This window comes from Callorhinchus milii, unplaced genomic scaffold (genome assembly GCF_018977255.1).
Source record: "Callorhinchus milii isolate IMCB2004 unplaced genomic scaffold, IMCB_Cmil_1.0 Scaffold1, whole genome shotgun sequence".
In the NCBI taxonomy this organism is placed as follows: domain Eukaryota; kingdom Metazoa; phylum Chordata; class Chondrichthyes; order Chimaeriformes; family Callorhinchidae; genus Callorhinchus; species Callorhinchus milii.
The window spans coordinates 50,945,478-50,971,818 of NW_024704742.1; the positions used below are offsets into that span (position 1 = coordinate 50,945,478).

The 26,341-nt window shown below is 39.1% G+C and overlaps 1 protein-coding gene across 2 annotated transcripts in view; it reads right to left on the reverse strand.

Moving 5' to 3' along the window:
• Positions 1 to 685: 685 nt before the first annotated feature.
• Positions 686 to 26,341, reverse strand: part of tec (tec protein tyrosine kinase) — a 57,711-nt gene continuing 32,055 nt past the window's right edge. For both annotated transcript variants that reach the window (XM_007892721.2, XM_007892720.2), the window contains exons 8-18: positions 19,891 to 19,956; positions 14,515 to 14,569; positions 10,095 to 10,174; positions 8,684 to 8,814; positions 8,279 to 8,353; positions 6,957 to 7,128; positions 6,448 to 6,664; positions 5,166 to 5,230; positions 4,221 to 4,339; positions 3,067 to 3,224; positions 686 to 2,095 (exon numbers count right to left, since the gene is read on the reverse strand). In XM_007892721.2, coding sequence (XP_007890912.1) covers positions 2,024 to 2,095; positions 3,067 to 3,224; positions 4,221 to 4,339; positions 5,166 to 5,230; positions 6,448 to 6,664; positions 6,957 to 7,128; positions 8,279 to 8,353; positions 8,684 to 8,814; positions 10,095 to 10,174; positions 14,515 to 14,569; positions 19,891 to 19,956 — 1,210 coding nt within the window. In that variant the 3' untranslated portion in view covers positions 686 to 2,023. The remainder of the gene's footprint in view (positions 2,096 to 3,066; positions 3,225 to 4,220; positions 4,340 to 5,165; positions 5,231 to 6,447; positions 6,665 to 6,956; positions 7,129 to 8,278; positions 8,354 to 8,683; positions 8,815 to 10,094; positions 10,175 to 14,514; positions 14,570 to 19,890; positions 19,957 to 26,341) is intronic.

The window sequence follows — 26,341 nt, forward strand, 5'->3', positions numbered from 1 at the left end:
CTCAATGAGAATTTATTTATTTATGTGTGATCATTTTTGGGATCATCCTTTTCTCAAAACATACATTTCCAATTCCTGAATTTATGTATGAAACAAATAGGAAACTGGACAGCAAGAGAAAGTAATTCAAGGCATTTTACTCATTAATCTAGAGATCTACCCGTTTCCCAAACACATTTTGAGCTTACACCTAGAACAAACCCTAAAATGTTTTCAGTACAGTATAAACAAATTTCTAAATTAGAAATTTTTCAAAAATATAACCACCACCTAATTATTTTCTAGTGTTGGAATTTCCTTATTCTTGGCAAGTTAAAACGTTTTGCTTAAAATAAGTGAACATTTAATAAATATTATAAAACAATGCAGAACTACATACATATTTTCATCTTTGGAAAGATCCATTGCTAGGTAGGTTTCCCTCTTTTTTTTGGTGAAATTAAAAGATTTTCCATGGATTTAATAAAACGTCAGAACAGGTTCAATGGGCAGAGTGGCTTACACACACCTTTATATCCATGGGTGGGGAAACATTTTTCTGATGTGCTTTGGCTGAGTTTGTAAACTTGGCTGAAAAGGAACCTATTTCAAACATGGATGCTATTACTCCACATTACAGCTAATGTACTATAAGACTCTCAAATTAATAAAAAAATTTCAAACCATTCTGTTATTTACTTTGTTTAATCAAATGCAAGGATTAATCAAAATCATTTCAGTGTGCCTGTGTGTGTTAGACATGTTTATATATAATAGTTGCATGCTCAGTGGACATTCTAATTTGGTGGCCAAGGCATGAAGAAAATCTCATCAGTTTGAATCGTTCAGATTAATTTGTCATTCACTTTGTGGCTGCTTGTGGGATCTTGCCTACAAAAGCAGTCACTTCACTGACAGTAATTATCTGTAAAGCTCTTGAGATATTTTAGCATGATAAGGTTATAAAATTGCAAGATTTTTCTTCTTTCTAAAACAAAAGAAATGAGGGTATGAACACTTGACTAAAAAATGCTTTTTTAGTTCCAGCAGAGCATTCCTCATTCAATTGTTCTTTGATAGATACCAAATTATATCTATGCAAATATTTCACTAGCAATAATTCTATATTAGTTTTACATTTTGCTACTGGAAAAAGTGCCCTAAGTTTTGTGAAAATGTAGTGGTGCCTAATATAAAAATGAGGCTACGAACATGGAATCATCATAACAGATTAACCAGAAATGTTTTTAAATTGAATATAATTTTTTATGTCTAATACTGCCCATCAAGTCACACATGTAATAATTTGGGTAAGTTACGAGAGGCAACCAGCGCCCGGTGAACCAAACCTAGTTGGGGGAGTGGTGGTGGGGGGAACCCAATATCTTGAGGAGAGGAGTGAGGAGAAAGTTGACTGGTGAGAAAAAAACACCTTCACACCTTCAGAGCTGTTCAGTTATACAAAACTTACTTAACTAAATAATAGCTCCAGTTTGAAACTATCACAGTCAAACCTGTGAAAGCAACCACCTCTATTCAACAACGCCTGCTGTCAAAAACCACTCTGGAACAACCCCATAATGAACGATTTTCCATAATGAACCACCTCTAGTAGGGTCTGTTCAACAAACCAATGAGCCCTTACTCAGAGGCCACCCTTATATAAAGGCCACTTTAATCCTATCCTCTGAGAGACTGCTGAACACAGATTTGACTGTATATGGGGTCATTACTGTTTTGTGTACTCTAATCATAAAAGATGATAATCATGGAAAACCAGCAGGAGAACCAGAATTCTCATCAATTCAGTGCATAGTGGTTTACAATGTATCATTGGACTATGAAGATCTGCATCAACATATACAATATAAATTGTGAGGCTGCAGTAATCTTTGTTAAGTGTGCAATGGATTATAATCTTTTCAGAAATCCGTATGAGACAATCCATTCAGGTTTCAAATCACTCCAAAGAGGCTTCTGTTGAAACATCGCTCTTACGATTTTCTCGTAGTTCCGAGCAGTCCAAAACCAATTGCAAGTCTCTTCAACTGTCATATTCCACTAACTGGTTGATCATCAGCAACAACTCACAAAAAGTTGGTCGTCCTTCTGGTTTCTGGAAAGAGAAACAGTGAATTCTAACTAGAATGAAAGAAAATGTATAAAATTAAATATTAAATAGTGCAGGATTCAGAATATCAAAATAATCTAAATGTGGTTTTCCAGAATAAGAAATGTATGACATATAAACTCCCTACTGGAGTTCACTTCTCTATTCCAATTCCTGTGGTTTCTCCATACTAGTTTACACTTTGGTTTTTTTAATATTCATGGCATTCCCATTCAAATGATGTGATTGTCTCAGCTTCCTATTTCAGTGAGATGATAACAGGCCCAATAGGCTCTATTCCAGTTTGTTTGACACCATTCAATGTTAATTGAATAGTAGCAACTGCACTAGATTGATTTGTTTTACACTGAAACTGGTCCAGTCATACTATCACCATGTTTAAACTGCTAAAACAAGTTAGAGAACAAAACTCCACTCAATGCTTAAAAACACAGACATATCCATTTGCTCAAAAGTATTTTACTTAAATTCTGCCAAAAGATTAAGAATATAATTTTTGAATTTTAAAATATATAGAATTTCTTGAATCTTAGCATATTTTGGAAATTAATTTCTAGGAACTAATTTTTAAAAATCATGCCAGAACTTTTCTATTGATTTCTGGATTTTTTCAAATATTTATTGTGCTGGATTTTTCTTCTTGTGCTGCTCTATTTAAAACTCCCCTCCCTGGGTTTTGCCAAAGCTAACTCTGCAAAGTCTTTTTTTTTAATTTTTTTAAAATAATTTTTTTCTGATTCTCCTTTGCTCCATTCACAGTCTAACACTCGATTCATTCTGTGCTATTGGCTTTCACAAACACTAATTGTATGAATCTTGCGAGTTATAACACACTTACATCCAAATATAATGGATAATATTCGATAAACAGCAACTAATGTAAACAATTGATCAGTAATTTAAAATTAAAGTTTGTTATAATAGCCCGAACTGATTAAAGTAGCCTCAACACCAACCTCGTGCCAACACTGGGTCATGATCTCATACACAGCATTCGATGCCCGTTTCGGACGATAGAGTCGAAATCCAGATGTAATTAATTGAACCACCTCAGCATTTGATTTAGTCTCAAATGGCATTTTTCCCTCAATGTAAACTTCCCACATCAAAACACCTGGCAATAAGAAAAGGAAAGTGTTTGTTGTAAAATGCCAAATGCATCAAATAGAATTTCATCAAATCAATATTGGACATTAATGTAAAAGGTTTTTTAATACCACAGGACAACATAACTTGGGTTGCCCAACATAACCAGTGTATAGTAACAGGAATGTACAAAATTGGAAAAAACATTTATGGTTCATATTTTATTACTAATTCCAGCTATCAATCTAGTTGCCCTTTGCTGTATCTCTACAATGTTCTTACTGCAATAAGGCGATCAAAATATCTATCCAATATTCCTCATTGGATTGGATCAGTGTTCTATAAAAATTTAGTATCACTTTTCTGTGGTTTATCCTTTTTTTCCTTTAGCTCCGACCATTATTATTATTATTTATGATAGACACAAAGATGATTCTGTTAAGGTCCTGTGGCAGCATTCAGAAAAAGAGAGCTTCTTCCAGTGACCTGGCCAACAATTCCCCAAATAAGATTGGTAATTCACTTCATGGCTGTTTGTGGGACATTGCTTGTGGAAATGGGCTACCCCGTTCACCCATCAAAATTGAAAAAGCAGGCACAGGGGTAGTTGTGCTTACAGCTTGCTCGTAATTATCCTTGTTTCACCCACAAAATACACAGTCAATCGACTTTACAGTATATCTTTGAGACGTCTCAACAATGTGAAAAGGCACTATATCAAATGTAAGGATTATTACATTTTACATAATAATCCTTGCAATTGATATAGCACTTTCCACATCTTCTAGACGTCTCAAAGTGCTTCACATAATATACTGTGTTGTTATTGTTGATGGAATTTACATGGTAAACTATTACATAATGATTACATTGCAGATTTTTTTTGCATTATTGAAGAGGATTTATTTAGAATTCTTATGTCAGAAATGCCATTAAATTGACATTTTGCGTGAATCTGAATAGAAAGAAATATTATCGAGGGAAGTAAAAGATTACTTGTACATCAAATCAAAATGTATCTTACCGAATGACCATACGTCTGATTTACTGCTGAATTTAGAGTAATGCAACACCTCGGGAGGCGACCATTTCACTGGGAACTTCGTACCTGATGAACTAGTGTACTGATCATCAAGGACATACCTGGAAATGTCAAATTAAGGTAACTGTCAATCACATCAATTGGAACCGTGAATTGATCAGTCACATAAAATCCAAAAGGATCATCAAAAGCATAAAATCATTACACAACAAAAACATAAAGTTAAACTACAATCAAATCTGCTGGATCAAAGACTTTGCCAAATTCACTCACAGAATGTTTAATTTGTGATTTTTGCCTTTTATTCTTTTCCAATTATATCAGATTTTCACGCACTCATATTCTTCAATAACTCAGTGATAGGAAACCTGGTTACGTTTCCTGGTTCCTTTGCTCTGAACCCTTTCTAAAGGAGTTTACCACTTACAATGTTTTTAATTTCTCTTTCACTGATACTTTTCTGTTTGAAGTTGTTACCTATTTGGATCTGGAATTGCCTTAGTCTGCAAGGGTTTAGAACCAGCTGAATATACAGAAATGCCAAATGAGCATTAACCTATCCTTCACTAACTTCAATGCTCTCAGATTGGTAACCGGGTCATCGCGAAGCAACTTCCCTATCAAGGCAAGAAGCTGCTCAGAGGTTCAATTGTTTCCCTCATCTACCTCACGAGAACAGATCTTGATACGAGCAGAGTATCAGAATTGTGCATCTCTCTGGGAGGGAAAATTCTTCACCAAATTAAAGGTGTTCCTCTACACCAGATAGAAAACAAAATGTTCACGGCACTTTGTCTTGAAACTGCTTTTGTCCCTCACAAATTCAAAAATGATGATCGATAATTCAATAATCCAAACAAATACAAATGAAAACTAATGAAAACCAAATCACTGTGCAACAGGATTTGTAGGGATTCATTATTTTACCTCGTCATTCCAAAATCAGATACTTTCACCACATGTGATTCACTCACTAAACAGTTTCTGGCAGCCTAGAAAGAAAGAAATCAGTTGCATTTCAAATGTATTTAAAGTATATGTTCGACAACTTTATTCACGATGAATCCCTTTTTCAAATTGCAAAGGTGAACATTCCTTAAATGACATTCCACAAAATAACACAAAAGCCACCATTTATGTGCAACAACACCTTTAGTAACTGTGGGCCGTCAGCAAGCAGTCCTGAACATTCACATGAGCATAGGTAATTCCTTGTTTGATCAGTAGCATGTTTTCAGTTTTTTGTTGTTTGAATATTTCTTGATTTACAGCGAGAAGATTTATTTTTGTCCGACCTTAAAGACTGTCCACCACTGATATAATTGTATAATATTTTAGTATTTTGTGGAAAATTGTCTCAAGAAATTATGATCAATGCTACAATAACGTTCTAATATCAAACCAGACCAGGAATCTCTAAGTTTGGCATTCCTAAAGCACTTCACAGGACTCTGTATTTTATTGGCGAACATTTTAACAACAGTAGTATTTATGTTACTGTGATGGACTGCCGAGTTTAAATACAATGGGAGTATTGAGACTGCAGCTACTATTCCCACCATTCGAACAAGTAACTCAAGTTACTTGTTGCTCATGGAACCCTGACTAGTGACACAAGTGCAATCAGGTTCATCTGGACAATTGCAGTACTGGCTGAGTTACCACACTAAAATAACCTTTTTAACAATAATAATCCTTTTGTTTGATATAGTGCCTTATCACTAATATTGAGACGTCTCAAAGCACTCCACAGAACATATTGTAAAGTGAGTTGATCATGTATTTTGTTAAAGGTTATTAAAGAGTTATTTTAACACAATAACTCAGCCAGTCCTGCTTCATTCAGATCAACACAATCAACGATAAGTGAGTCTGTCTTGAACCCTCTTCCGCTTCCTCTCCCCAACCACCATTACTGCTTCCTCAGCAACGTCTCTATTGTGCAAGTCACCCTACACTTCCACAAATATACTGTAGTTATTTTGCTACCTCTGATTTAGTGTCTGAGAATAAAAGTACATTAAATATAAAATATAAGTACATACATGCCACACTCACTTTTCATACCTAGTACCATAAACTGAAACAGCCATCGACTATCACAAAAGCCTACAGGATTAGCATCTACAACCGCACCATGCATTGATGGTTCATACAGATCTCTGGTGTAAAATTTGTATTAAGCTATATACAATAGTTGAAGTATTACCAGGTCTCTATGGATGAACATGTTTGTTTCCAAGTACGCCATACCATCACACACATCCTGGCACATGCTCAGTAACATTTCCTTTTGAATCTGGCCTCTTCTTTGCCGTAGATAGTTGAGTAAACAGCCAAGTTCCATAAACTCGGTCACTATATATATTGGTTTCCCCTGTGTGCAGACTCCATACAGTTGTACTAATTTAGGATGAGATAACTTCCTAGAGACAAAACAATAATTTTATTGGACACTGAAGTCTTCATAAAGGATGACCAATTGTGTAGTACATGTTTATGAAGTCCTTACATGGGGCTTGAACCCACAGCCTCCTGACTCAGACGGTAGAGTGCTTGCAACTGAACCAGGCTAGCACATGGAAAAGTGTCTGAATAAAACATTAAAACGTTTACTATGACAAACCTGGTACAACACGTCAAGAATGACATGTTTTGTTTGGAGTTGCAGAATACACCAGCAGTATCAGACATACCTAAAATCAAAATATTACTTACATCATGATTTTAGCTTCTTCAATGAAATCCTCTTCATACATTGCACCTTCACGAATGGCCTTAATAGCTACTTTGTGCTGTGCCCGCCACTTTCCCAATCTTACAACTCCAAACTGTCCACTGCCCAGCTCTTTCATAAAGGTTAACTCGGATGGATTTATTTCCCACTTATCTGTGTAAACAATAATCAACATCTTTGAAAATCATTTGAATACAAGGTTACAACTGAATGTATATGACTAAAAGTCCAAAAGTCATCCTAAACTGGTAAAAAAAAAACTTGTATTTTATATGGCGCTTGTCATGTCGGAAGGTCATCTCAAAGTGCTTCATAGGATATATTGTAAAGTGAAGTGACTGTATTTTTTTAGGTGAACACTGGTGAGGCCAGTTATAATATTGCATGTAGAGTTATGAACCCTACCTGCAAGGCAACATTGAAGCATTGGTGAAGATGCAGGGAAATGTTAGCTATAGCAGAAATGAGATCAGGTTTCAAAACTACTGTTGTGGAGAAAGGAAGGATAATTATGGAGATATTGCCCGAGTGCATTTTGGGGTGTTGGGTGGTGGAGGGGTGTTGTAAGAAGCTTTTCAAAGGAGGCAGTGGGATGGAATGATAGGAGAGATTTGGTAGAAAATGGGCTTAATGGGACAAATATAATTTACAACACAGAAATAATCCACTTAATAATGTATGCATGAGAATGATTTTAGCTTTAGCAGATATGGTTGCTTTGGTAACAAATTTCACATTAGTGTGATTTGTCTCTTCAGCCTTTTTCATAGGAACTAGGTACTAAACAATACTAATCCATGCACTGTAAAAGAAACGTAATTAAAAAATACAGTAGAGAAAAGGGGCATTAAAGGGGGAAGCTTGAGTGGTTGAACGGTTTTGCCTTTCTGCAGGGTCATTGCCACAGTGTATTAATCTTAGTTTAGACGGAAGTAATGCAAACTGTATAATTTTAGGCGGTTAGTTTGTTCCAGTCATCAGCTCTCCAGCCAGCTTGAAGTTGCATCTCCATTTCTTATAGTACTGCTCTGGGATACATTGGCACTCTTTGTGTCAGTAATATTATCAGTGTTTTGGCTTTCTATCTACACACACACATACACACAAACCAAAAATGACATGTTCACTAAAACCACAGAATGAACAAATCCTCAGCGAATTACACTACTTTCCACTTTATAAACAGGAAGTTTCAACTAGGTGCAATTTTAAGTAATAAAATGTTGCCCAATGTTTTCACACAGTAAGACATGCAAAAATATCAACACGTATTGGCCCGCCTAAAAATGACTTGGTACATTACCATAGCTAAAACCAGCAGTTGTAGGGGCAGCTCGTCCTTTACGGCCTACTGGATATCGCAACCTTGTGATAAGACCTAAGACGAGATGGTTCATGTTAATTATAGCATTATGTTAACAGAGTTGCTTCTACTTTTATTGATTTAAAATCTGAAACACTTTGACCCATTAATCACTTCTGTTTCACACTGCATTAATTCTTGGTATCATCAACAAATAACTTACTTGGAAATCAAGTCACAAAACATGAAAATTGGGCAAACGATAATAGCTGGATGCTTAAGTACAATTTTTAAAAAGGAAATCAGTGTAATAAAAAAGTGGTGAGAATTATTCTAAAAGTTTGCATGAAGTGCAAATAAATAATACTGTAACAAATAACACTGGATTCATAGTTTGGCAAATACCTGCTGCATTGTGCTGGTGATACTCAATTAACTCTGGAATATTATTGAACAAGTGTTTTTCAGCCAGATAGTAAAGACAAGGTGAAGTCTGGCTCAGTTTTATATGATAATGCCGTGTTGATCCACCCTCTCTAAAAAAAAACAAGTCATTTTTTAAAGACTACTTCTCACTCTTGATCATAATATAATAATAATAATAATCCTTGCATTTGATATAGCTCCTTATCATGTTGTTGAGGCAACTCAAAGCATTTCACAGAATATATTGTAAAGTGGATTGACTATTTTGTGGACAGACATATATAATATCATATTCTATACTGCAGTGAAATGGAACATTATATTATTACAGGAAATGTGAGATTTTACATGTTAAACATTAGCAGACCCTTTTGCTGTAGAGCCAATATTAAAGATTCAGTTGCACAAATTCAAAGCAAGGCTAACCTTTATGTTATGTTCAATATTCTACCAGAAATATTCTCCCCATTGGGGTTCAATTTCACTGCCTACATAGTCTAAATTATTCAAACAAATAAGTTACTTTGTACTTATTGGTATTTTTTAGCAATTCTAAATGATTGAAATAGAGTTCAAACTGCACAAGTTTAGATGATGATATATTTGCCAATGCATTTTCTAGATAAATTTACAGTATTATATATTCCTAGATTGGCAAAGTAGTTTTTTTGTGTCATGAATACGCCACAATAAAAAATACTGTGCTGCCATCTATTGGTAACAATTGATGAAGCAGATGTCTGTTAATGAGGAAACTAAGCTGCTACTTGTAAGCAGCTACAGCTAAGCAGCTACTGCTCCAGCTCTACCATTGGTGGAATCACTGCTCAATCAGTAGGGATGTGTGTCCAAGCTGTGGGTAGGATTGTGGCAAAGCTCTCACGTGTTTCATGCTGAGCTGTGCTGCTCATCAGGAAATCACAGAGTTCCTATGTAATGTAATTCTATGCAATGGAAGTTTCCCAGCGTCTGAAATGGAATACACACTCTCTCCCTGGAGGGACATGCCCTCCTCTGTGCAGGGTATTTCTAGAAAGTATTAGGGCTGAATTTGGCAATGGCCAAGGCTTGGGAACCCCAGAGTGTGTTAACTGAGGACAATGTGAATTGGGGGTATTGCTGGAGTTTAACCGACTAAAACTACATAACTTGCCACTGAAACCGTCTGTCAATCTATCCAACTGCAGCTACCTGGCCCAATAGAGCTTCGGCTTGCAGGGTTAAATGGATTTAAATGGGAAGACGATTCCCTACTCCCGGTGACTGGTCTGTCCCTCCAAGTCCTGCCAACCGGCCCGAATGGATGTATTTTTCCTTTTTTTATATTTTAAAATACACAGTTAGTGCTTATCTAGAGGCAAAAAAGAAAATTTAAAAAATCAAAACTTACCCTTGACTTTTGCTGTACAGAGATACTGTATAGGTCTCAGCTTGGCTGGAGTCTCTGACAATAAAACCTCCCTCTTTATCCTACAAGACAAATTATACATGCATTGGAATTTCAAAGCAACCTTCCGCTATTTAGAAAAAGGCAAGATGCCAAAAAAAAGGAAAAGATGACAAAATAAAAATTCCTCAGCCAAGGTGTAAGACACTGTTTTCACCTGATGTTTCCATTCCATCAGTCACTCACTGCCAGTCATGACTGGAGCAAAGGTGGGTAGAACCACACAATATCTGTTTTTGGGCTTGATCTGATCTTTGGTCAATATCCGATGTGCCAAGCATTGTGCTCTAGGCGCAAGGAGAAACCCTACTGTATCATGATGGGTCTTCATTCATGTCTCGGGTAACTTGACAGAGGGGCTGAGAAGAAAATCTGGCATTATACCCCAAAGCTCCCTCACAATCCATTGGAGACTTATTCAGTTTGTGTATCCTCCAATTCTAACTCTAATTTGGAAAATTCACATCTTGGAAAATATAATAGTTGACCCGTCTTGTGGTGGATCCAGTCATGACTATCGAGAAAGGCATGAAGGAGTTCCACCAATGGGCAACAGATTTCCATAGGTTAATGGTTGCTGCAGGAACTCTGGTTTAACTAGTATGAGTTATTTATTCGGTGTTTAAAATTCTATATACGAGACAGAATTGCAGACTGCTTCACCATCTACGCAGCATACAACAGTATATTAAACATTGTAAAAATGAAATGGCAGCTTGAAATGTAGTTCTGCGTAAATTGAAATGATTCTACCACGTTTCTACGTAGCTGACTAATTACCTGCACGACATATGTAAAACACCCACACATGCCACCACTCACTCGCAAATAACTGAATGGAAAATAACCATTCTGTTCAATGCACAACTGAAAAATGTTGGTTCACATTTAAGAACAACTGTCCTTCTAAAAGTAAAGTATAGTGCAAAAAAGAAATATTGGAAAATACAGTTTTACATTGACAATTAAGACAGTTAAAAACAGTTTAAAGATCTTTGATTTTGACATTTGCAAGGACTTGCTCACATGTACATAAATAATTACCATTATAGAATGTGTACTGATTTTGGTTAAGAAAAATGTGCAATTAAAGTAAATTTCATCACCCATCACCCCCACCCTCGCCCGGCTCCACTGGCGCCCCATCCCTCAGATAGAGTTCAAAACCCTCGTCCTCACATTCAAAGCCCTCCGTGATCTTGCCCCCTCCCTACCTCTATGACCTACTAGCCCCTTAACAACTTGTCCGCTCCCTCTGCTCAGCAGTGTCTAGCCTGCTCCCCGACCACCGCCAGACCCAGCCCACCATTGGTGATCAGACCAACAGCCTCTCTGCCGCAACCCTTTGGAACTCCATCCCACAATCCCTTCACCTTGCTCCCTCCCTTTCCCCCTTCAAGGCACATCTCAGGATCCTCCTCTTCGACCGTGCCTTTGGCCACCCTCCTACCCCTACCAACCCAGCACTCCACCCCTCCTGACCCTACCACCCTGCTCGGGTCCAAATCCCTGACTATCCAGCCCCTAGAGAAGTCGCCCCGACGTGAAAGGCGATATATAAATAGTATGTTGTTGTTGTTTGTTATTTTGATGCATCTTTACTAGAGCAGCCGCTCTGCCCGTCTCGGTTGCCGGGGGAGCCGCTCTGCCCGTCTCGGTTGTAAGGGGAGCCCCATCCCTCAGAGGATAGAATTCAAAATCCTCATCTTCAAAGCCCTCCATGGTCTCGCTATCTCTGTGACCTGCTAGCCCCGCAAAACTTGTCCACTCCCTCTGCTCAGCAGGGCCTGGCCTGTTCCATGTCTAGGGGAGCCACTCCGCCTGCCAAGGTCACTTGGCTGCAACAACCAGTTAAAGCACGTTGAGAAATTCATTCCCAGATTGGCTGTGCTGCCTGTGACTGTTTAGTTAGCCTGACATGTAGTATTAGAGATGGACCTGTGGAACATCAAGGAAGCTGACAATCAGGAAATTTTGAGGGTTGGACAACAGCTGCTGGAAGGCATGACTTGGAAACTGGACTCATGAACACAAGCTCATATACCCACAGCTTGTTATTCACCTTGATTGGTGAGCAGAGAGGTAAGCAGTTCCTGCTCAAGTTTCACACTTTTAACTGGTGAAACCATTACTCAGTGAGTAGGAATGTGTTTTCAAGCTGACGGCGGGAGCAAGGTATCAATGCTCTCATGCATTTTATGCTGAGCTGTGCTGCTCACTAGCGTATGGGCAGCAGTTTCTGCGGAAAACCCTCAATCTGATATTGTACTTTTAAAGGAAGTACAACATTTCCTTTCTCCCTGTAGCCACACTTGTTATACTGTCAGTAACTTTCGTCTTCCCACCTGCTACTAAGCAATAATAACACTTGCCTAGCATCTTCCGTTGAAACATCTCAAAGCATTTTGCACGTTATATTACGTTGAAATGTAGATTGTAGTTAAGTGAGCAAGCAGCGGTGTGATAAATAACTGATTTATTTGACAGATTTGAATGAGGCGATTATTGACCAGGATAAGAGGAGAACTCCCTGATCTTCTTTGAAATATGCTATGGGTTATTACCGCCCGCTAGTGTCATTAAAACAGAAAAACATATTATCCCAGTAGTTTCATTAATCTGAAAACGAAAGCGTGTAGCTGTATTCCATTGTCGATTTTGGAAGACGGAGTTTCCATGAAATGTTTAAATTACATTTTATGGATATGATCCAATATTACTCCAGGACAACCCCACTGGAAGATTCCCCCCACAACCCCACCGTTATAATACAGTCTTGTCCTATTAGATCGCTCTAATCAGGAGCATGGTATATCCCCCACCCCCACCCTTTGGAACTCCATCCCACATTTGCCTCCCTCCCTTCTTCAAGGCACATCTCAAGACCCTCCTCTTCATCCGTGCTTTCGGCCACCCTCCCTTACCCAATCCCGCCTCCCCCCCAACGACTGTCCTGCGCCTTATGACGCCCTGTATTGTACGTCTGCTTTTCGGTTTCGACTAGCAGGTTTCCAGTGCAAAAAAAATATTGTTTTCTGAACTGTCAGGACTCCGCTGATGTCACGTCTTTTGCACTGTGCGCTTAAGCGCAGGAAGCATAGTTCATGTTACTGTGCAAAGAAAGTGCCACCAGCAGTGCTTCTTGCACACAAAATTGCATGCACAACACACAGGAGTGACATTAGTAGCAACATGACAATGTAGATATTGGTTAATTTTTAGTGCTACAATTGTAATGTGCATCCGAGGTTTGGGTATAGAGGCTGTGTTGAGAAAGAACAAGGCTGCCCTTATTACTCCTGTGAGAATTCATTTCAAGACAATGTTCACAGTATACATATACATATTCTCAGTCTGACAAACTACCAGTCACTCTGCCTGCCGCCAAAACCACAGGTTTTAAAAAAACTAAACCATTAGTTTAAATTCTCTTTTCACAATTATTATACAGTATATGTAAACAGAATGCAGAGCAAACATATTGGTTGTGTACTGTATCTTGTTAAAATGGCTGACCTGATTTTTTTGAGATACCAGGTCAACCCATTAATGGGATTACATATGCACGTCTTCAGATACTGAAACAGGAAATGTCAAATATAGTATAGTGGTTTATGTTTGATGGTTTATTCCTTCATTAAACCACCAGGCAAGATGTCAAGACAAGACTGGCTTCATTTCTTTGAAACCACCTACCTTCAGTGAAAGGTCCTTTTTATTTAAATGTCTTATTTTTTTATAAGCGCGACCTAAAGAATGCTTCCATAGTTGTGAACCACTTTTCATGACATCACATCACGACATTATAATAATAATAATAATCCTTGCATTTGATATAGCGCTTTTCACGTCGGGAGGACATCCCAAAGCGCTTCACAGAACACACTGTAAAGTGAATTGACTGTATATTTGTGGGCGAACGCGGCAGCCAATTGCGCACAGCAATGTCCCACAAACAGTCATGGATTGAAAATGACCAATTTATTATTGTTTTTTTTTTGGAGGGATTATTATTAGGCTCTGTGTGGAGTAAGGAAACTTGCCCAAGGTTTCGCTCTGCCTGGAATTGAACTCAGGTCTCTCACTTGCAAAGCGAGTGCTCTAACCACTGAGCTACAGGACTCCAATTATGTAACATTATGTGTCAGCCATGTGTGAGTAGCACTCTCATCTCTGAGTCAGAAGGCTGTAGTTATCTCACAAACATGAGGTGAATGATCAGTTAACCTGGAAGATTGTTAGCCAAAACACCAGGAGAAACTCACCTCCTTCTTCGAACTTTCACCTGAACATCCTTCCAACATTAAAAACTGTGACTTCCAACTAACAAAAGACACATATACATGTTTAAAAAATACCTTACCTCAGATTTCAACAATTGTTCCGCTGTATTCCGGTTAACATTTCTACAATACCATCTATATAAAAACATAGGAAAATTATTTAGAAATTAGGCAGGAGTTCAGAATATCTGATGTTTTAATCATTGTTATCTAACAACAAAATGTGACAGAACGAAAGACAACCATATTAAATTGCGATAATCTTGACATTATTTTAGATAATGTGAGCCATCAGCATCAATCCTGTGAATAGAATGGGATTTTTATGTGGGTTTTAAACTCATATTTTCTCCCCTCAACTCCTGAAGATATTCAACTCATCTTTTCCTTTTACTAGTACACAGTTCTACTGGTGCCAGAACTTAAGTATGAACATTGATAGCAAAATTTTAGGAAGCTATTCAACATGCTGACATCATTGTCAGGTCTAATCCTGAACTCACCCAAAATCTGCATCCCTGAATCTTGCAGCAGGAGATTACCACTTAGTGATTAGAAGCAGGAAATGTGGCTGATTTTCTCCTTTCTAACTTGTGGGCCCTGAAGCCAACTCTTGTGCCCCAATTGCTGCCCTAGTAAGATCTCCTAGGTCAGTTAATTTCAGACAGAGTGACTGACCATTTCCCCCCTGCTCGGGTCATGACCCAACTGTGCAGCGCCTTGGGACGTCCTCCTGACGTGAAAGGCGCTTTATAAATGGAATCTTGTTGTTGTTGTTGTTGTTGTTGTTGCAATGTCCTGATCTACGCTACCACAATAATGTGGTAAGTTACTACATTAAATGCAAGAGTCATTATTTAGTGTCACACAATGAGTCGTTCTTATTCAACTAGGCCAGCGGACAGCTAGCGTTCTACAATCTTAAACACTGAGCACGTTCAGTTAGTACCTGGTGCCTGGATGTGCAGAGGCATAAGATTTTTTTAATAATAATAGTAATAATATGATAAATATATGTTATATTTAAGACTCAGATTAGAACTAAAAGCATCTTGCACATTGACTTCTTTGTTTCAAGCCTCAAGCAGAGAATGACTAAAATAGCCTCTTAGCTGGGCTGCGCATTTTGTTGTGGTAAAAGCAGTCATGACCAGATAGTATAAGTAAGAACAAAGTGTTTTGAAACAGGAAACACGACAGCGAAGGCAGTGAGCTACCAGTTGCCAACTGTTGATTGGAAGAATGACAAAAGTCACTTCTGCCATGGTTTGGGGAGACTTTTTATATAAAGGTTTAAGAGGCTTGTGGAACACTCTGCCAGCCTTAGATGGACTAAAGAAGTGTAAAGGGTATCAACAAAGAACTAGACAAGTCTCCGCATTCTGTTTGAGGGAGAGGGGAATAGAGATGTATAGGAGAGGGGAATAGGAGGGGTGGAGGCTTGTGTGAAGTATAAATACTGGCACAGACTAGTTGGGCCAAATGGCCTGTTCCTGTGCTGTAACATTCTATGTAGTTCTTGGTTCCTCAACAAAACCCTTTATGTTATTAGGTAAGGGAGTTTCTCACTGCCTGGCCTCAATTGCTCACTCAATCATTGCTCTGCGTAAACTGGCTGCCACATTTAAAATAAACACAGCCACATCACTTTATAGTATATCCAGTGAAGTGCTTTGAGATGTCGACAACATGATAAAGTACTGCATCAAAAGTAAGGAAATTCATAGTTTTAATAATATTATTACGTGATGAGAAAGTTGCTTCCAAATATTTTTTGGACAAATAGGAAAGATAGGCTCGATTGATCAAGAGTCTACTCTTGCCTGGAACCGACACTATCTTACAAGAACTTGTAAGGTATGATCTCCATCATATTTGATGCTGCCGCTTTTCGCCCACAAAATACACAAGCAATTCACATTTTAGACTCCTGTAGCATATTGGTTAGAGCACTCGCCTCACAAGTGAGAGGACCCGGGCTCGATTCCCAGGCAGGGTGAAACATTGGCTAAGTTTCCTAACTCCACTTGCCTCTGATTACCTAGCAGTAAGTAGAAGCCCGGTTGTTAGTTAATTTTCGGGGGTAATAATCTGTTCATTAAAAAAAAATCTGGTCACTCAATCCATGTTTGTGAGACACTGATGTGCACAATTGGCTGCTGCGTTTCTTCCACATAATATAGATTCAATATATTCTGTGAAGCGCTTAGAGACGTCTAAAAGATATTAGATGCTATACCAAATGCAAGGATTATTATTCATTTTAAAAACAAACTGGAAGACACATATTGGTTTGGAGAATGGGTAGGTGAAATGTGATATAGCACATGAAATTTAATATAGGGAAATGTGAAGTGATTCACTGTGGTCAGAAAAACGTAGAAGCTGATTATATTCTGAGTGGTAGGGATCTAAGAGGGGTGGAGGAACAAAGTGATCCAAGGATTCAGATTCACAGGAATCTAAAAGTAGCAGCATAGGTGGACAAGGTCATAAAAAATGGCTTGGCTTTATGACCAGCGGAATAAATTATAATAGTAGGGAAGTAATGTAAAATTTAACATTCAGAAGTGTCGAGGGCTCTTCTTTATCCAAACTTCTCTTCTTGATCTTGTGTAGATTGAAAATTAGATCCCTAAATTGAGGTGGTTTCTCAGCAGAGAAAAGGCTTTCTTAATTTTTTTAAAAAACTATATAACATCAAGCAATTCTGCAATCTTGTTTTGGAGATCCACCAAGAACCAAGCTCAGTTTCAAGTAGATCCCACTTTCCCTACCCATAGAAGATAGGAGTCCATTTTGGACACCCAACAGACAAAAACAAAATCCAAACATATATTAAGTGTGTCACTTTAAAAACACTGATCTCAGTTTCCTGGTTCTCAAAAGTTAAACTCCTGTATTTGAAAGGCGGAAGTGAGAACAGACAGTGTTCCCAGAAACTCTAATGTTACTGCAGTCTGTTACTTTAACATGCAAAGTTAAGATCACTGAATTTAAATGAGCAGTAAAATGCAATTTTCTCGCAATGTCACAAGACTACAATATTGGTTTGGATGAAGAAGGCCCTTCTGATCTCATCCCTCCAGTATATCAAACCTACCATCACAGCGTCCAGCTCCCTTGTCGTGATCCAGCTGTCACCTTCTCAAAACAGTCTATGAGATTGGTCAGACAAGACCTACCTTTTCTGAACCTATGTTGGATGTCAATTATTGGATTATTTTTATACAGGCATTTTTTAAAATGGCCATCGATTAAACATGGTGATGGGATTGTATTTGTATGGGATATCTGGGTGACCAAAAGAAAATTCCATGAGCACTGAGCACTGTCCAATACCTTGCTCAAGTGGCCAATATTTATGTCATCTTCAGTGAGTCTTGGCAGGCTTTCGTAATTAAATAATAATGCTTGCATTTGATATAGCAACCTTCATGTCCGGAGGATGTCTCTAATAATTTCACAGAATGTACTGGTAAATAACCGGGTATTTTCAGGCGAATGCTGTAGCTGATTTACACACAGCAATATCCCACTAACAGCCATGAAGTAAAATGAAAATTGTTGGATAGGATACTGAGAGAAACTTCCTTCTCTTTTCAGAAAAATGCTATGGGGTCTTTAACGTCCAGCTGAACAGGCAGCCGCAATTTTGGTTTAATGTTTCATTCATAGGATCTTGTTGTTGTTGTTGCTGCTCTCCTCCAGCACTAGTTTAGAGTGGTAGCCTAAATTGAATTTAAGGTCCATCGGGGGATCTTTAACGCATAGCCAAGGTGACAGTTGATCTATATTTTACCCTTGCTGGAACTGACCTGATGCTGGATGCACACATTCCTGGAATGCATCTCTGATCTTTAGCCATAATTATGCATCTCTGCTGCATTCCAGGTGCAACGGTTCTCACACCTAATTGTATACCCGCGGTTATGACTAACCGCATGGTGCACTAGGTGGCCTCTGCCATCATTCCTGTACCTTGCAAGTTCCCTCTCTGAGTGAAACTCCACTAATGAGAATATACACACGACGACAAGTAATCCCAATACTTTATTGCACAACAAATGGATGCATTCATCAGTGTCCTTCGCACTACCAGATAGCAATAACCTGTTTGTGTTTTCTTCCTCCTTCCTTGATCTTTAGAGATTCGAGAAGCACTTTATAGAAAACTCAATGGTGGTGTTTTATTGGTCCTTAACCCTATGTCTAATTTACACTGTCCAGAACATGATAACTATTGCAACATTAAGAAATAGAAAATACAGTGACACTAAATTATGACACTAGCAGCTTTACCCAAAGTGAGTTAACAAAGAAAAAACAATCTTGAGCTGGAGACGAGGCTCTCAAGACAGTCATGTACCTCCTCGAGGTGAAAAGCAACCCCGAGTTCAGCGAACCCACTCCTTTTATACTGTCCTAAGTCCTCCCCTTTCAATGTATCAGTAAGTTTCCCCCTCCAGAACCTACATTAGCTTTTCCCACCTTTTTGTTTCAGTGACTCACCCAGAGTCATGGTGCCAAGGCTGACCATTAAATCATATTTTGGTCCCAAGACCAAAAATGCACTTAAAGCGAAAACATCCCACTTTGCACAAAATCTCAATATATACAGAATATCTACATTAATACCCTTAATAAGACGTAGAGCGTTAATAATAATAAGGTGACTGTGACATAAGGAAGTGCCCATCCAGCATCCTCAGGTCAGTTGCAGTGCCATCCTCGCTCGACATGCACTTTCCAGCACAGGTTACTATAATAATAATAATAATCCTTGCATTTGATATAGTGCTTTTCATGTCTTCTAAACGATTCAAAGTGCTTCATAGATTATACTGTAAAGTGAATTGACTGTATATTTGTGGGCGAACCACAGCAGCCAATTGCACACAGCAGTGTCCACCAAACAGTCATCGATTCAGTGACCAAATTATTTTTTCTTTCTTGAGGGATTATTATCAGGCGTGTGGAGTAAGGAAACTGGTTCAAGGTTTCACCCTGCTGGGAATCGAACCCAGGTCTCTCGCTTGCGAGGCAAGTGCTCTAACCACTGAGCTACAGGAGTCCACATTTAATGTCACAAGTGAAACTAGACAGCGATCAGGAGCAGAAATACTGTCCAATTTTCATTGCCTAAACAGAGGGTGACGAGAACAATTGTATTAATCCAACTATTTCTCTGGCTGAGATCAGCTAATTTAGGAAAGGCCAGGACTTACAGGATGGCACCTTTACCCATGAGGCCATCCTATGGCCGAGAATTGTTATTATCTACAATTTCTTCAGCACATTGCACAACCTGTAACCGTACTGAACTGCACAGCCCACAAAACCAGGAATTTCAATAGATCTGCTGGCTGTAAAAAAAACTTGTTACATAGTAACAAAGTGCTGAAATTGCATTAAAGAATTACACTTATGATTTATTTTAAGATTTCTTGACTTACTCATATTTTTCTAGATTATTGGATTTCTTCTCAGTTACGTAGTTGCTTGGTATATATCCTTCGCACCTGGAAGAAAACACACTTGAATCAATATATATATTGTACCTTGTACTTTTATCATAATTATGGAAATTAAACCAGTTATTCTACCTGTGTGCAATTCTTTAAATATCTAATAAAACACTCCATATCACTTATAAATCACCTAATATGTACCTTCAAAAAATAATTTCCTCACATTTTGGTTAGATATTTTCTCTTTTTAAGCACACCTCCACTAAAAAAAGTTGCCTTTCCACCACAACTAAACAAATTTGTGGTATCGAGTGTCACAAAAATGCAACCATCTTATTCTCATGACTGTACAGATCGAGGTTAACCCCGAAGTGAAAATACAGAAGAAACCTAATTCAAGATCTATTTTAGTCTAACTTTTATTTGGTTTAAGAAAATAAAAAGCTGAAAACATGAATTAATGGTCACAATTTAATTCAGTAAAGGAACCAACCTACATCTGAAGCATTCTAAGTTCTTGGTTGTCAATTTGAACACCCATTTTCTAGAACCAGTTGGTTTCACTTTCCTTTATTTTTGCCTCTCCCCTGTTGAAAGGGGGATATCTGGACAATCCCTCAGCACTGGTGAGTCCAAGTGGTTATTGTTTGGTGAACAAACCTAGATAAGTGAGCATCGATGAACTATTCAACTATAGTTGAACCATCATAGTCAAGTTCAATCTTGTCCATATTTGCACAGTTCCATCAAGGATAACTGCAAAGAAACAAACACTGCAACCCTGGCCATTTTCTCCCTTTCTAGTCTGAAGGCACTGTCGCCAATTCTAGGACCTCACCATCTCAGTAGAATTCAGCTAACTTAGTACACATTGAATTTGGGATCTTCCTGATCAGTGTGGATCATACAATATGCAGTGTATTAACAGCTTGGTTCAAAAGTGATGACCATTGAATTTAATACCCAATAAATGTATACATACATATATATTATAATAATATAATAATCCTTGCATTTGATATAGCGCTTTTCACGTCTTCTAGACGTCTCAAAGCGCTTCACAGAATATACTGTAAAGTGAATTGACTGTATAATTGTGGGCGAAACGCGGCAGCCAATTGCGCACAGCAGTGTCCCACAAACAGTCGTGGATTGAAGTGACCAATTTATTATTTTTTTCTTGAGGGATTATTATCAGGCATGTGGAATAAGGAAATTTGCCCAAGGTTTCGCCCTGTTGGGAATCAAATCCAGGTCTCTCGCTTTCGAGGCAAGTGCTCTAAACACTGAGCTACAGGACTCCACAAATATTCTAAGGAATTCTAAAACAGGCACAAAAAAGAGATCTTTTCTCTATCCCAAAAGTCGATTCATGCACCTCTGATAATTCAGCACTCACTAGACATTTCAGTGGACTGTCAGTCTACAACAACAACAAGATTCCATTTATAGAGCGCCTTTCACGTCGGGAGGACATCCCAAGGCGCTGTACAGTTGGGTCAGGACCCGAGCAGGGGGGAAATGGTCAGGGTGAGGGGAGGGAAGGGTGGGAGTGAGGAGGAGGTAGAGAGTCGAGAGGGGAGCTGAAGGCTCGGTCAAAGAGAAAGGTCTTGAGACCGGCCTTGAAGGAGGAGAGGGAGGAGGCGGCGAAGGCACTGGGGGATAGAGTTCCAGAGCCTCAAGGCTGAGAGGCTGAAGGCCCGACCACCGATGGTAGGGCGGTTGGGGCGGGGGATGTGGAGCGACCGGAGCCAGAGGAACGGAGGGTACGGGCAGGTAGGTAGGGGGATAGTAGGTCAGAGAGGTAGGAGGGAGCGAGGCCGTGAATGGCCTTGTAGGTGAGGATGAGGATCTTGAATTCGATCCTCTGGGGGATGGGGAGCCAGTGGAGGCGAGCGAGGGTGGGAGTGATGTGGTCGCGGTGTCTGGTGCGGGACAGTACACGAGCTGCAGAGTTCTGAATGACCTGCAGCTTGTGGAGGGAGGTGCCGGGAAGGCCGGCGAGGAGAGAGTTCCCATAGTCCAGCCTTGAGGTGATAAAGGCGTGGACCAGTGTTTCAGCCGCGTGAGGGGTGAGGTAGTGCCGTAGTCTGGCGATATTCTGGAGGTGATGGAAGGCGGTGCCAGTTGTGGCGCGGATATGAGGGAGAAAGGACAGCTCAGGGTCTAGACTATTAATCTTAAAATCCAATATTGTATGTAATTATATAAATTTAATGTAACATTAATTGGGAAAAAAAAGTAGATAACAAGTAACGTCTGACTTAAAATCCATTTAAAATTTAGGGGAAAATGTTTGTTACATAAAAACCTTGTTGCCCACAAAATATACAGTTAATTCACTTTACAGTATATTCTGTGAAGCGCTTTGAGAAGTCTCGAAGACGTGATAAGGCGCTATATCAAATCCAAAGATTATTATTATTATAAACACTAACACAAAAAGTGTCATAGGAGTGGGTATGTCTCTTAATTGCTGAGAAGAGTTGATGAGTTCCCCTTTAAGACCGAGTACATTGGTCATGTAAAGAATTGGTTTGGGGTAATCACTGTAGCATTAATCATATTTACAGTTAACATCCTCCCAACCTTCTAAGTTATCAGCTGACAGTTTAAGTTTATACAATTAATAATTGAAAGGGCAAACTATAACTGCCTAGCACCTTGCAACGTCCTTCCGACATGAAAGGTGTTATATAAATGTAATTTGTTGTTGTTGTACATATTGTTAGCGTACAAACCATTTACCACAGACACAGGAAGCCCATCTTCTAAAAGCTCTCAATTATGCAAGTTGCAGGCACCCAACATTGTCCCCAACAAGGTTTGGGGGTTGAAAAATCATTGTAGTTTATTGAATATTGGCACAATTCTTAGTGAATATTGACACTAGTGAGTTACTCATTTATTCTTTGAATATAAAATGTGTGCCCCGTTGGCATATGAAGGGGTTCTGTTTTTAAGGTCTGGTCCTGTAAACAACGTCTTTTATGAAACCACACTGATCTTTGACCTCAAAGCCTACTTTACAAAATTAGACGGACATCACGGGAAATCAAAAATAAAATAAATATTTTTTGGCAGATGCTTTGAATATAATCTAGGCATACAGGTAGTTAAATCCTTAATTGCCAATTTTAGAAACGTTCATTAACATGCAACAATATTCACAAACACAGATTATATGGAACACAAATCACATCAAAACATATCAAACTAAGTCTATGAAGACTCTAAATGTGGTTTAAAAAAATCCTTAATTCATTCTAAATGAACCAAAGCAACTGTCAGAATTTACTTTTTCTCATCTGAGTCCTTCTGGTAGGAACAACAACAAATTGGATAGTGCCCTCCACGTAGGGTATCATCTCAGAGTACTTAACAGTGTGGGTGGGGGAGTGACCGTAAGCATTGTTGAAAAGGAAGGTTTTCAGGGGGACTTGAAACAGTGGAGAGAGGGGGCAAGACGGAGGGATTGAGGGAGGGTGTAGTGGCTGAATGCATGACCTTCAATGGTAGCGCGGAGGGCACGAGGGATAAGTAGGAAGTCGGTGCCAGTCGATCGAAGGCGCCACGTGGTTGATTGGGGAGTGAGGAGGTCAGAGAGGGAGGGAGGTGCCAGGGAGTGAAGTGATTTGAACACAAGAGTGAGGATCTTGAAGTCGATCTGTTCGGTGATGGGGAGCCAGTGGAGCCTGGCCAGAACTGGTGAGATGTGGGTACGGAGTTTGGTCCAGGTCAGTAATGCGGGCGGCAGAGTTCTGAATGAGCTGGATCTTTTGAATAGTGGAGCTGGGGAGACCGGCGAGGAGTGCGTTTGAATGATCCAGGCGGGAGGTGCCAAACGCATGCAATATGGTTTCGGCTGCATTTAGGGTAAGGTACAGTCGGAGGCAGGCAATGTGGCAGAGGCGAAGGAAGGTGGTCCTTGTCAGCGACCGGATGAGGAAGAGGAAGGACAGCTGTGGGTCGAACCGGACGCCAAGATTGCGTAATGGTTCAGTGAGTCTGAGGGAGAGTCTGGAGAGGTTTAGGAGGTTGGATCCACAGGAGTGAAGACGTTGACAGGAGCCAAGGAGTATGGCTTCCGTCTTCTCCACATTCAGCTGTAGAAAGTTTGCACTCATGAAAGGTGTGACGTTAGCTCTATAATTTGATAATGGGAATAAACCATTGGAAGGTTAGGTGGAGAATGTGTCTGATTTGATATTTTACTTTACAGTATCAGAACTTCAAAATAAAATAACTCAAGTCATTCGGCAAAAACGCTGAGTATGTGAGAAAGTCATTTCCTTTCAGTTGTTAATGAATAAATCACATAAGTCATGAATAATTTAATATTAATATATAATCCTTGCAATTGATATGGTGCCTTATCACGTCTTCAAGACATCTCAAAACGCTTCACAGAATATACTGCAAAGTCAATTGACCGTATATTTTGTGGGCGAAATGCAGCAGCCAATTGCACACAGCAATGTCCCACAAACAGTCATAGATTGAGTGACCAAATTTTTTAAAAAGGGATTATTATCCCCAGAAAAGTGATCCACCAATCGACTGACAACTGGTTTCCTAATTACTGCTGGGTAAACAGGGTGTGTGGAGTGAGGAAACCAGCCTAAGGTTTTGCCCTTCCCGGGAATCAAACGCGGGTCGCTTCCGGGGCTGGTGCTCTAACCACTACACGATGGGCTTCCAAGGTTGGCAACGAATGTTGAACTGAGTCAACTCTCAATAGTGGTCTCAGTCGTCTGGTTCCTCAACAGGTGGGTCTGAAGTACTCGAGGTGATGATGGACCAGCCAGCCTGGCTCATCAGCAGGACTCAGGAGGCACAGACCAGTCACTGGCCACTGAGATTCTTCTCACTCAGCTCCTGTTAACTCTGCAAGCCAAAGCCCCAAAGCATAGGGTGGGCCTAGTTGGGCAAATAGTAGGAAATGTCCAAACAGTATTTTCAATTGCAAACTATGCAGTTTTAACTGGTTAAACTTCAGATGTACTCCAACTCTGCGGTTCTTAAGCCTTGATTCTTGCCAACCTAGAACTAATATTCTCTTGAATTCAATAATACAGGTAAACCTCTCCAAGGAGAAAGTGCACATTCCATCCCAGACATCTTAAGCACGATGATGGGTTTCTAACTATATCAGACATCTGGCTAACTAAATAAAAATTGCAACACGTTGATTGACAGCTCTCAGATGAACAGTTTCCTGTGGTTTGTTTGTACGTTGTATCTTGAACATTAACTAAGCAAATGATCAACCATAACTCTGTAGAAAATACCAGCAATCCTTGTTACACCAATTAGTTGTATGCTGATATTTTCAGCATACTACTTCAATCGGCTGATAGTGGCAAACACCAAATTTGCACTGAGGAACAGCCTAAGGGAAGAACAGGAAAAGCTTTGCACTTCACTTCCCCATAACTGATCATTATCAAATAAATATATAAGATTGCAGTATGTTGGAGTTTAAGCTTTCATTTTAGCAACTGGAAGCCTATAGTTGTTAATGTTTCTTTTCCTCTTATCAAAAATAGATTGTTTTAAAAAACTTATCATAATAAAGGTTTTTTTAAATAGTAAACTCTTAATTTCCCAGATTTTCATTTCTCCTTTAACTTCCTGTGCTCCTTCATTGTCATTATTTATTCCATCACATATCAGAATGCTTCCAGGCATCGGATATATTTATTTATATGTTGATGGAGACGCTGGATCCATAGTCCAACACTAAGTCAAATGCTGACAAATAGTTTGCAGTAGAGTCCAGTAATAATAATAAATAATGATAATAATCCTTGCATTTGATATAGCACTTTCACGTCTTCTAGACGTCTCAAAGAGCTTCACAGAATATACTGTAAAGTGAATTGACTTTATTATTACAATAAATATTATAACAGCCTATGGTTCACATATAATGCAAATGCCCATGGCTGGCTCTCTGCACGCCGCCTTGTTTCAAGTAATGGTCATTGACTCAACACCAATGTCATTTTCTGTATGCTGTACATGCACATCCACAGGAACCGCTGCATGCAGCAACCTGATGAAATCAGCAAAACAGTAAAACAGGATAATGTCAGCAGGCTGCACGCACACCCAGTGATGTTAGCATCACGTGCAGAACACTAACCAGTGATGATGCCCCATTATGAGGCCAGTTGGGATTTTATAGAGCCCCAACTACTGCATTATTACGCAGCTCTTCTGTATTAAACAAAAACTCTCACTTCACTGCAGGAACTATTTTTAGACTTGTGATCACATGCCCACTAGAATGGCAGCAGACAGATATTATTTTATAGACAGACAACATTAGGCTCACTTTGAAGTTGTTGAACTTAGCATCCAGTACACTATGTCTTCATACATTGGTGAATGCTCTAAGCTGGATAGCAAATTTATTCATTTTGGAAATGTG